The 12,581-nt window shown below is 34.9% G+C and overlaps 1 protein-coding gene across 1 annotated transcript; it reads right to left on the bottom strand.

The window, feature by feature from the left end:
- Positions 1–4,464: 4,464 nt before the first annotated feature.
- On the bottom strand, positions 4,465–10,970 carry LOC143224025 (solute carrier family 35 member F3-like). Its single transcript, XM_076452487.1, has 7 exons — positions 10,948–10,970; positions 10,409–10,822; positions 9,074–9,293; positions 8,390–8,518; positions 5,685–5,874; positions 4,776–4,865; positions 4,465–4,652 (listed from the first exon to the last, which is right to left on the bottom strand). Exons 1-7 carry the CDS (start codon positions 10,968–10,970, stop codon positions 4,465–4,467), a joined length of 1,254 nt encoding a protein of 417 aa, XP_076308602.1.
- Positions 10,971–12,581: the final 1,611 nt, after the last annotated feature.

Raw genomic sequence — 12,581 nt, 5'->3', positions numbered from 1 at the left:
GCAGTCTATTATAGCTTTTATAATGAATGTTAAGCCTACTATATCTGTAGTGATTCGTATATTAAATGTTTCGCACTGCAAGAAAACCAGCACTTAAAAACCAACTAAAATATTTTTTCATCACAATAACCAGCCACACTGACGAGTTCTCATATCTGAAGAAGGTCTCACAGTCAGCAACGTGTAGAAAAATTTAGATTGTTATTATTGCTTGTCTGATTAGATATACGTAAAGGATTAGTTTACCTAGCTGATTAGATATAAGTAAAGGACTAGTTTACTTAGCTGATTAGATACACGTAAAGGATTAGTTTACTTAGTTGATTAGATATACGTAAAGGAATAGTTTACTAGTTGATTAGATATACGTAAAGGACTAGTTTACTTAGCTGATTAGATATACGTAAAGGACTAGTTTACTTAGCTGATTAGATATACGTAAAGGACTTGTTTATTTAGCTGATTAGATATACGTAAAGAACTAGTTTACTAGTTGATTAGATATACGTAAAGGACTAGTTTACTTAGCTGATAAGAAAAACGTAAAGAACTAGTTTACTAGTTGATTAGATATACGTAAAGGGCTAGTTTACTTAGCTGATTATATATATATAAAGGATTAGTTAACCTAGCTCCTTAGATATGCATAAAGGACCAGTTTACCTAGCTTGGAAGATTGTAGAAGCAGCAAATATATTGAATTTTATTACGAACGTTAGAGTTATTTATTTAATTACTTTGTCGTTTGATGTCGTAACAAGCGCGAAATTAGTTTCAAATATTATCCTGCTGTCAACTGATCAAAGTTAACGATTCATACAATCTGTGTGTTACTTGCTGGCACAGTAGCTAGAGAGAACCAGAGCGACTACGAAACAAGATCAGTTACATAATGGATGTGGCACACTGGATTCTTAGTACCAGACGGGTGTCTGAGGGCTACTGTCTCACGGACCACCTATTCTACTAAGCGATTCGATACACTCTATTTTCATACTACTCAAAAAAACGTAAAGGGTCCATTTATTGCTATGACTTATCTGTAAGCTGAAAATAGTTGGTCCTCCCATGCACTGTAGGTGGCGCGCTATACTCTTATCAAGCGAATAGAAACAAATTCAACGAACCAGGGAGATTCGCTTCTAGTTTTACTATATTGTAGTTTGGCGTCGCGAGATAATAAGTATTTGACCAATGAGGTTTGAGGGTTCTTGTCTATAACAGATTTTACTGTTGAACATTTAACATCAAAGATACATACCACGTAATCGTTTTGTTTTTTGCAAGCCATTAACAAGAATTGTTCCAATGTGAACTTACACTGTAGTTACTAACGTCATTCGTTACAGTGAAAAAAACAAATAAAAATTAATGCAGAAATATTCATAACTTGAAAATCAATTTCTTGTACCAAAATTTTAAAGGGAAATCAACGATTATTTTATGTTCTGGAGGTGAAGCTTGTCATTATGTGTAGCTGTTGTGAAAATGATTTCTAACCTCTGGTTCGCCCGGCATGGCCAAGCGTGTTGAGGCGTTCTGACCCGTAATCCGAGGGTCGCGGGTTCGAATCCCGGTCGCACCAAACTATGCTCGCCCCTTTCAACGGTGGGGCGTTCAAAGTGACGGTGAATCCCACTATTTGTTGGTAAAAGAGTAGCTCAAGGTTGGTTGGCGGTGGGTGGTGATGACTAGCTGCCTTCCCTCTAGTCTTACACTTCTAAATTAGGGACGGCTAGCACAGATAGCCCCTCGAGTAGCTTGCGCAGAAATTGAAAAATGCAAACTGACCTCTGGTTCTGCTTATCTTATCTTACTAACTTTCTTATACGTAGCTGTGTGAAAGTTTTACCCTATTTTGGATACACTCTACCAGTCTGATCATGTGAGAGACTAAACCCTATTAGCTGCTTGCGGGCTTATAGGTTCAGTTGACGTTTGATACGGTTTGTTTGTGTGAAATTAAGCACAAAGTTGCAAAATGGGCTCTCTGCCTTGCCCATTAAGGGTATCGAAATTCGGTTTCTAACGGTGAGGGAGTCCGCTGATGTGCCGCGCTGTGCACATCAGTATTATGTATATTAAAATGTATATAATATACATTTTAAAATTTGAGTAGACATGAGTAGTAGGCAATGAAATTATAACCAAGATTGTAAAGTGTTTGATTTGACCACACATAAATATATGTTCGTTTGTGATAAAGCTTAAAATATTGGCAAGATAAATTCGTGGATTTTCTAACCAGTAACACTTGCAAATGAATAACGCTTAAAATCGTTTTGTTTTGTTTTTCTTTTAGAGCAAATACATATTGGGCTATCTGCTGTGTTCGCTGTGAGAAATCTAACCCTGATTTTAGCGTTGCAAATCCGCAAACTAATCGCTTTTCTGCTGGGACACCGGTTTTCGTAAGACATTACTTCAGAATTGAAAAAGACGTACAAGTTCATGATAAGATATTTTAAAAGCAACTATTTTTGAAGAAATACTGGCACAAGTGATCATTCAACAAACATTCAAGTTTCTAAAGGTTCATTTCCTTGGTAAACAATAGATACACTAGTTAAGATTTACATACAAAAATCAGAGCATAAAGATTATAAGACTAGAAATTGTTAAAATCTAACAATGGCTTAGAACTCATGGTGGTGCGCATCTTTGTAATATGGCTTTCAAAAGCAGTCACCAGATGGTTTTCAAAATTTCACTTCTAATCGAACAGTCATTGACTGTTAAGATTGAACTAGGGATGAAAATTCCGTTGTTTTTTTTATTCCATCAATTCATCAGAACATCATCTCGTTGTCCAAAGGTTGTAAATATAATCTGACGTTACGAAAATGTGCAACTATTTACATAACAGTGCTGAATGAAACATCAGACCTTCAGGGATTTGTCACATAACCAACACGAACTTTAAGAATAAATTCTGGCAAGTTGTTAAGAAGTAATAAAGAGGACAAATAATGTCGAGTATTTCTTTTTCTGAAGATGATTTGTAACTGATACCAAAAAACATGAAATATGCTTCGTAAACTTACAGCTGTCATTAGCCTTCATTTCATAGGACAAGATGAACTGGAGATACATACTGATATACAGTTTCCCTGTAGTATTCGTTTCTTTATTAAATTGGAAATACGTTTTAGTTGCATAACAAGATAAGCGTTGGCATTAAAATCCTAAATAGCCTTAGCATAATTGTACACTGCCTTTGTAATATTGACCATTGATGCAATAGAACTCGCCAGTATAGATCAACCACTGTTACGCTTAACAGATTGGAATTAGCTTTCTATTCTTTTTTCTCACCCAGATAAAGTATGAACCTCAACAAGATAAAGTATGAACCTCAACAAGATAAAGTATGAACCTCACCCAGATAAAGTATGAACCTCAACCAGATAAAGTATGAACTCATGAGCAACAAGATAAAGTATGAACCTCACCCAGATAAAGTATGAACTCACCCAGATAAAGTATGAACCTCACCCAGATAAAGTATGAACCTCACCCAGATAAGGTATGTATATGAACCTCACCCAGATAAAGTATGAACTCCTCACCCAGATAAAGTATGAACCTCACCCAGATAAAGTATGAACCTCACCCAGATAAAGTATGAACCTCACCCAGATAAAGTATGAACCTCAACCAGATAAAGTATGAACCTCACCCAGATAAAGTATGAGCCTCACCCAGATAAGGTATGAACCTCACCCAGATAAAGTATGAACCTCACCCAGATAAAGTATGAACCTCAACAAGATAAAGTATGAACCTCACCCAGATAAAGTATGAGCCTCACCCAGATAAGGAAGGTATGAACCTCACCCAGATAAAGTATGAACCTCACCCAGATAAAGTATGAGCCTCACCCAGATAAAGTATGAACCTCAACAAGATAAAAGTATGAACCTCACCCAGATAAAGTATAAAGTGAAATTCTTGTACCTTTAAAATAGAATCTGTACAAATACTTCCTGTTCTCATGTGGTGAAACGAAAAAGGTAATCAGAGAAGAAACTGTATCCTCTGCTCTTTCTCTTTGTGCTTTCCTTACAAAATTAGTTGAGCAAAGTGGAAAGTCATCCTGAAACGAAACCTTATTTCTTTCGTGGAAAGAAAAACAGCTTTGAAATTACAAGTAGTAAAACGTTCTCCATTCCGTTTCTTTGAAAAGTTTATCAAAGTCAAATCATCAGTAACTTTATCTAGCAGGTAAAGTGATCAATCGAAAGAGTTTGATGATCGCAATATTTGAGAGAAAGGCAGTTAAAGTCAGTGACAGACAGGCTGTTACTTAGTTGTTAAATGGTTACTTTGAAATTTATGCAACAATACACTTTGATAAACATTGTCACGCCTGTACCTCTTACATTTTTTTTAAATAGATTTTCATGTTAAATAAAATTTATTTCACGTGTCCACTGAGAGTCCCTCAGGCGTGACCTTTGACCTTTAGACTGCTCCACCTCTAGCTGTTTTCGGGTTCTTTCCTGTAGGTTCTTTTCGTGCCAATAATATCTTATTGAGGTATTCGGGCCAGTTGCTGGGTGACAGTACCAGCAGGAAGCCGATATCAATGAGGATAACTCCTACCAGTTTCATACCTCTGAATACCACTCCATACACCCGGATATCAATAACTAAAATAAAAAAAAGAAGAAATAACACATTTGGGAAGTACACGAGTTTCACTATAGCAAACAGCAGCTTTTAATAAGTTTAGTTATCCACAGATCTTTTTACTTGTTATTATGAAAACTGACCTGCTGAAACCGGAACTGCCAAGATTAGACCAAGGGTTAAAAATACATCGTACGTCCATAAGACTCCAAAGTTGCTTAAAAGATTGGCCACTGAAAAAAAAAATTCAGACTAAATTGGTACAATGATGTTAACCGTTTTTTTAAATTGAAACTACAGTAAAACATACAGCCGGGCAGAATTTTCGTTAAGCGAACTCAGAAGTGTTTGAAAATAAAAGCAAGATATTTTTAAGAGTTGTTTGTACAGCTACTCTGTCTCAGATATCACGTGGCACGTGCTACAATATCTATAAGTATCTATATACCTTGACTTTTCATTTAAAAGTAACGTGAAGTGAGATACGAAGACTCTCAGTTAAAATCAAATGTACTTGCAGATCTTTTCTGTTAAACATTAGTAATTTAATATCTAATTACATCATGTATTACAGTACAGCATGAAAACAAACTCCCGACTCTTGTTTCGTGGTTGTTTGAGATATATTTTCAATACTCAATATTATTTTCCCAAACAAAACAAAACAAAAAATTGCCTGATTCCAGATAACAAATATTTCAAATAAAAAATCACAATATTTCCAGCTCACCAGAAGTGTGAAATTATATGTATCCATATAAAAGGATAAAAACTTATGAAAATACGAGAAGAGCCATTAAAAACAAAATAAAATTTCGCTATGCTGAAGTTACATATAAAAATAATGATCCATAGAATATATATTTACTAAGAATTACGCAACATCACCCGGTAAAAGCCAAAGGATTTTAAATCGAATGATCGTTTGAACACTATATAAAATTAATGAAATACCTTTTAACGAGATTATTCTAAGACCTTCCTAAGAGAAAAAGTAATTTTAATGCTAATAAACCTTGACATTAAGTAACACAATAAATTACGAAACTTACCCAATGATAGGGATGCAGCGCCACCTAGTAAAGGCCATGGAAGTTGATTCCAAAATATGGTTTCAACATGAGTGAAATATAAGCCGACAAAAAGAGGCCATATCAGAAAAGCGTCTAATAAACCAATAAGAGTGAAAAACAGAGAAAGCTGACCAAAGGTCACCTCGCCTATGAACTTCTTGAAAAATACCTACAAATTAAAATATAGTTCATGTTACGTAGACACTGCAAAAGCAACGTAAAATTACTAACTATTCTGTTACTAACTGTTCTGGTGACTAACTTTTATAATGTCCCTTCAAGAAGAGCTAATTATACTAGTGAAACCAACGCAGAACTTCTGTTATAAATTTGCGTAAAATTACTCAGTGTCATCCGACAAAATATCAAATTACTTGATCATTTGAACAATTAATTGTAGCTAGTTTGAGACGAAAATAAACAATTTGAAAATGAAATTATATAATAATATATATAATATCTGTTGAAACACGTTATACTTTGAACACCTACCATAATAATATATATAATATCCGTTGAAACACGTCATACTTTGAACACCTACCATAATAATACATATAATATCTGTTGAAACACGTCATACTTTGAACACCTACCAAATGAAATGTACTGTGACTGAAACACTTAAAACATGCTAAGACTTATCATGCGCGGGTTCGAATCCCCCTCACACCAAACATGCTCACCCTTTCAACCGTGAGGGTGTTATAATGGGTCGGTCAATCCCACTATTCGTAAGTAAAAGAGTAGCCCAAGAGTTGGCGGTGGGTGGTGATAACTAGCTGCCTTCCCTCTAGTCTTACACTGCTAAATTAGGGACGGCGAGCGCAGATGGCCCTCGAGTAGCTTTGCGTGAAATACTGAAACAAACAAAAACTTATCACGATTTCAACATCAACGTACTACAGAGTAGTTTCAAATGTGAAAAAAATGTGTCTCTATAAGAACGTTCAGAGATTTTTGAGTAAAAGTTCACGGGTACTTTTTTATAAGGAACTTAGGAGTGCGGAATCCACTTCTGTGTACCAAACTTAACCAAACAAAACAAAATGGCCACCAGAACACGGAACGAGAGCTAATTTTGCATACTACTGTCATAGAAAAACGTTTTAAGCTCTGATATGCCCGTATTTTTGGAATATTGAATCCAAATTGCACGTTTCTTACAACCTAGAGCAATGTTTTTACCTTACCTTCAAGCTGAATCCTAACAAAATGGCCACCAAGAAGAAGGCGCCGTATTAGTACATCAAAACAGTAATACCATCTAATTCGTTAAGAGGTATTTTGTTACACCTTTTATAATCAAGTTTTCTTTAAAATGCACTTATATAGAATCTAGAACTTTTTTCATTAAGTTAAATGAACTAAGATACCATAAGATAATGTTATGTAACTGCATCTTTATTACGGCTTAACGATTAAAGGTATAGTAAAGTACTCACCAGATAGCCCAATGTGACTTTTCTATACGAAAAACACACACACACATATCATAAAGTATCTCTTATTAAATTAACATTATTATTTTGAAATAATAACTTGAAGCTTTATTTTTTTCCGTCAATTCATTTTGTTGTATTTTGAAGGCCAAAACGTTGCCATAAGATTTAATAAGTGAGAAATTTGATTTGATTCCTTAAAATCATTGGGACAAGAATGTTTAAATGATTTTTAAACATTGTAACTTATGTTTCGTCCTGTTTTCTGGTGGATATTTTGTTTATCCATTTCTTTAAAACGTTAAACTTGACAGATAAAGTTTGAAAACTAACACAAATGGATTCAACCCCCCCCCAAAATCCTTCGGAAAAACTATATGCTAGCTTCTATTAAAAAATATCTAAGTGCATTAGATGTTCTGAAAATCGAGCTAGCACGCTATCGGCTGTTGGTTAACGTGCCTGAACTGTGAATTCAGAAGTTCAATGTTTGAAACCCGTTACGACACAAAAAAAATCGCTCGCACTTTGAGGACATGGGTGCGTTATAAAAGTGAAGGTCAAATCCCACCATTCGGTCAGACATAGTAGCTGAAGAGTTGCTGGTGAGAGCTGTTGAGTCGATTCCTTTCCGACAATGTATCAGTCCAATTTAAACTGCAAACGGCTCTGTGTATACAAAAACACGTGAAGCTTCGCACGAAAATTTTAAAATACAGAAAACGACTACTATTGTGATACACAATATTCTAGAAGGTGGTGTCGTTTTACCAACGCCCACATTATGTGAGGATTTGACGTTTGTACCAGCGCACTTTATCGAAATAAAGTAACCTTCAATATTTATTAGAATAAAGTTTAATAAGAGTTTCTGAAGGAAAACTGTTAAAGAAAATAAATGCTCGAAACTCTATTGTAACGCCATTTCTAAAGTGAGCGGAGTAAGTCCAGGAAATATTAACTATTCAGAACATATCAATGATCATTATCAAACATGATATCCTCATATATTCCTGTGTATATTTTTCCCAGTATCTTTATGATCATATTCCTCATTTAATACGAACGTGTAGATCCTATCATTAGCACTAACGAGACATAATGGTTCCGCTACACACACACACATATATATTTATAATCATGTCTTCCTTCATCCCTCTAAGTCTTGCTGACTAAATAATTTTGGAGATTTAATATCAATTAGAAATTGTTAAAATGATCAAATCATAGTGCTTTACTAACCTTATATACTGCAGAGCCAACAGCTGATGCTGATGCTAGAATAACGCCCCCTAGTGTTATAGTTCTGGAAGTTCCATCCATGTAAGCCAAGAGTGAAATACCTGTATTGCACAAGATCACAGCCACTATCTAAGAAAAACAAATATACATGAACTGGTGATATATTTCCAAAGAAAACAAGAAGGTAAAAAAACTGTCAGTTACAATGATATGTTTACACATTAAACAGTTAGAAGTGTAAAGCTGTATTTTATACCTCCTCAACTGGTGTGTATTAATCTCCTCAGGTGCGTGTTCGCCAGTGCAACAACAATCAGTTTCAACTTCACGTTAAACACCTAAGTAGCACTGCTATAATAAAAATTAGTATGGACACGGAATTCGGTTAGTGAAAATCGAAAAGATGGTAAGTTGATGAATATACTAACCCTAAAGATGGAAAGTTGATGAATATACTAACACTAAAGATGATAAGTTGATGAATATATTAACCTTAAAGATGATAAGTTGATGAATATACTGACACTAAAGATGGTAAGTTAATGAACATACTAACTCTAAAGATGATAAGTTGGTGAATATATTAACCTTAAAGATGGTAAGTTGATGAATATACTAACACTAAATGTGGCAAGTTGATGAATATACTAACCTTAAAGATGGTAAGTTGATTAATATACTAACCCTAATTCCAATAAATTGTTCATGAAGCACAACCCAAGATAGCAAATACACAAAAGAGACGGTTGAAGAATACAAAGCAACTACGACAGTTGTGTCAAGGATTCTTAATGAATGGATAAACATGTAGTTTGAGATGACCCACAGTAGACAGAAGAGTCCGCAGCGGCCAAGAAACTGGACAACGGTAAAACCTTTCTCTCGAAACCCTTCGACGCACTCTCTGTAAAAAAAAAAGAAGTGAAAAACGCATTAATACTTGTAGCTGACTATAAATGTACAGCCCCTGAAATAGAAAACAAAAGATAGTGATAAAGTGTCATTGATTCTAAGTACGCAGGCTTTGAAATAGAAAACATAAAATAATGACATGATACGCTATAGTTGGTTGTAAAAATATAGTCTTTGAAATTATGGTAACAATTTAACAAATAGTTTGGCAGCCACTCGCACTTAATTTTCTTAAAAGTGGAGGATGATTGACAACTGTAAATTCGAAAATTTTTGGTGTGATTTGTTTTTGAATTTCGCGCAAAGCTATCTGCGCTAGTCGTCGTCCAAAATTTAGCAGTGTAAGACTAGATGGAAAGCAAGTAGTCACCAACATCCACCACCAATTTTTGGGCGACTCTTTTAGTAACCAATATTTGAATTGACTGTTACATTATAACGCCCCCACGGCTGAAATGGTGAGCATGTTTGGTATGATGGGGATTCGAACCCGAGACCCTCAGATTACGAGTCAAGTGCCTTAACCACCTGGCCATGTTGGGCTTAATAAGAAGAGGAAAGTGAAGAACGTGGGAAGTCATTTTGTTAAAAATGTTTGAAGTGGAATGGCACTTACCCCTTCTTCCATCCTGGTTAGGTTAATATATTGACAGTAATATAGCTTTAGTTGGGTTTGGATACAACCCTCCAACACAGCTGTGAAAAAGAAATAATGTAAATGTATTTGGCATAGTCAGGTTTTACAGTCGTTGGGGGAGGAGGGGGGAAGAGAGGAAATGTTCAGGGAAGCCAATAAATTAAAAAGTTGAAGTTGATCTAAATTTTTATTTAAATTGTCATTAATTCAAATCAAGTGTAAAAGACGTTTTATTGAGTGACACAAGACGTAGTATGGGAAGAAACCCAAAAAATAATATGTGATCAATATTCATGCATTTTTAGGGGGGCCAGGTCCCCTGAGGTCTCCTTTGACTGCCTTTTCTGATTTGTGGTTACTTTCCGATATTATGAAAGTAAGTGAGCTAAAGAACTTTATTACGTACAAACTGCTATTGTTTTCAGCTTCGACATAAATATCATAAACACGTAGTTAATGGTTTAGCTTACTTTAGCACTTTGCTGCAAGCAGTTGGTGGCGTACGTGAGCAAAGCCTCGCTCCCATATAAATCGGGAAGAAGAAAGCATTCCAAATTGCACAAAACCAGGTAGTAAATAAGGGCGCATCGTAGGAGGATGACGTCATCGTAGATGTATGTGCAATAGCAGAACTGTCCTTTTCGTTACCAGCTGGACTTGATGAATTAGGCACCAACACTCTGACGTAGACGTTATTTATATAGGTGGAATTGAGCAAATGAGCGACGCTCACCCAACAAGAGGCCAATACGACCATCAGGAACATTCCAATACTGATTAGCTGTGTTTGTTCCTTCACACAATGTTGTTTGGCTTCGTCATTTTGGGACTCGTTTTCAATGTCTTCGGATCGTCTATTCAAAAGAAAAGCATTATGACCATGACTGCAGAGAATGGACAAAATTTAACATATTGTCTTTGTTATTAGGGATCAAAAGTACACAATGAGTTCTCTGCCCACCACGGGTATCGAAACCCGGATTAGAGCGTTATAAGTCCGTACAAATACCACTGTGTCATTGGGAGAGGCATACTGTGAGTAACACAACAGAGTAACAACGAGAACGAAAATGAAGACACTAAGTTAAATAATCGAGTTGAAGCTTATACAAGTTTTTTTCAGAATATCCCAAATTTCTAAATAACTTAGAAGTAATTCTTAGTAATAAAGATGTGTTAAATAAAGGATTAGGATGTGCTTGTAACTTATCGAGTTTAAATATGAAGAACTGATAACAGATATAAAAACTAACTTGGATAACTGTAAACTTTGAGAACTGTAAAAACGTAATTAGAACTGAATGTCAAAAACTTGTAGACAATTTTAACCCGATGGTAACTAAATAAAATACTGATATGAAGGTCATAAAATCGTTAAGAGAAACATATTATTAATTGTTAAACAGATAAAAGAAGACAATTGTAATACTTAATAAATGTGACTATATTAAAGGAGCTGAAAGTCTATTAGAGGAGGGTACTTAGGAAAAACTTACGCATAACCGTAGAAGTAAGTATTATGAATCAGTAAAAAACGAGTGATAAAAACTATTTAACTTTAAGTGGTTTAGAGAACAAATGTAACTCCAGCTAGTTTTATTTCTACAATATGTTATGGACTTCCAAAGATACATAAAATGAATAAAAATTATAGGCCAATAGCGTCGTCATATCAAATGGCTAAAAAAATATTCGTTTTTGAGAAATAAAAATAAATATATAGTTTAAAAAATACTCCAGAATTTGTAGGTAAAATTTTAAATATAGAACTAATTAAAAACGAGTTGTTTGTATCTTTGACATAATATCGTTGTTTACGAAAGTTCCCGTAGAAGGTGCTATTAAGTTTTTTTAGAATAAAGTATGTTTGATTGATTTTTGAAATTTCGTGGAAAGCAACACGAGGGCTATCTGAGCTAGCCGTCCCTAATTTAGAAGTGTAAGACTAGAGGGAAAGCAGCTAGTCATCACCACCGACCGCCAACCTTTAGGCTAATATTTACCAACGAATAGAGGATTGATCGTCACTTATAACGCCCCCACGGCTGAAAGGGCGAGCATCATTGTTGCGATGGGGATTCGAACCCGCGACCCTTAGATTAGGAATCGAACGCCTTAACCCACTTGGTCATGCCGGGCTGGCATGAATAAAATAAAAAGATAAAACTCCAGCAGTTGATGTTATACTTAATTTAAGAAAGAACTGTGTGAAAGATTCAATTTTAAAAATAAACAATTATGTTTACAGTCAAATTAAAGGATTAGCTATAGGATCGCCACTTTCGCCGTTGTTGTATGACTTGTATAAGATTGTATTTTAAACCATAGTCATAAATAATGCAAAATATAAACCTGATATTCGGATTAAAATATGTAGATAACACTTTCTTGTTGTGGAGATATGGCAATAAAGCATTGAGTTTGCCTGCTATCTGAATACTATAGAAACATCTATGCAATTTACTTATGAAATTGAGAAAAATAATAGCTTGTCTTTCTTAGATGTAATAGTAAAAAGGAATTTACCAAGTAATCTAGATATAATACATATTTTTCGAAAACCTTTCTTATGGTGCAGTCAAACAAAACAAAATTTCTTATCTATAGTTAGATAAATTAATGAGTCAGTATGATTGCCAGTAA

Source organism: Tachypleus tridentatus, chromosome 8 (genome assembly GCF_004210375.1).
Source record: "Tachypleus tridentatus isolate NWPU-2018 chromosome 8, ASM421037v1, whole genome shotgun sequence".
NCBI classification, from domain to species: domain Eukaryota; kingdom Metazoa; phylum Arthropoda; class Merostomata; order Xiphosura; family Limulidae; genus Tachypleus; species Tachypleus tridentatus.
The sequence above is the reverse complement of the archived record's forward strand: the minus strand, read 5'-3'. Positions and strand labels throughout refer to the sequence as shown.

What these genes read in the sequence shown, in the direction of transcription:
- LOC143224025 (XM_076452487.1), bottom strand. Translation starts at nt 10,970, where the DNA reads ATGCCTCTCCCAATGACACAGTG. An exon ending in GCTTGCAGCAAAGTGCTAAA is followed by an intron (nt 9,294 to 10,408) that starts GTAAGCTAAACC and finishes TTTTTTTTACAG; the next exon opens with AGAGTGCGTCGAAGGGTTTC. An exon ending in CGCTGCATCCCTATCATTGG is followed by an intron (nt 4,866 to 5,684) that starts GTAAGTTTCGTA and finishes TTTTTTTTTCAG; the next exon opens with TGGCCAATCTTTTAAGCAAC.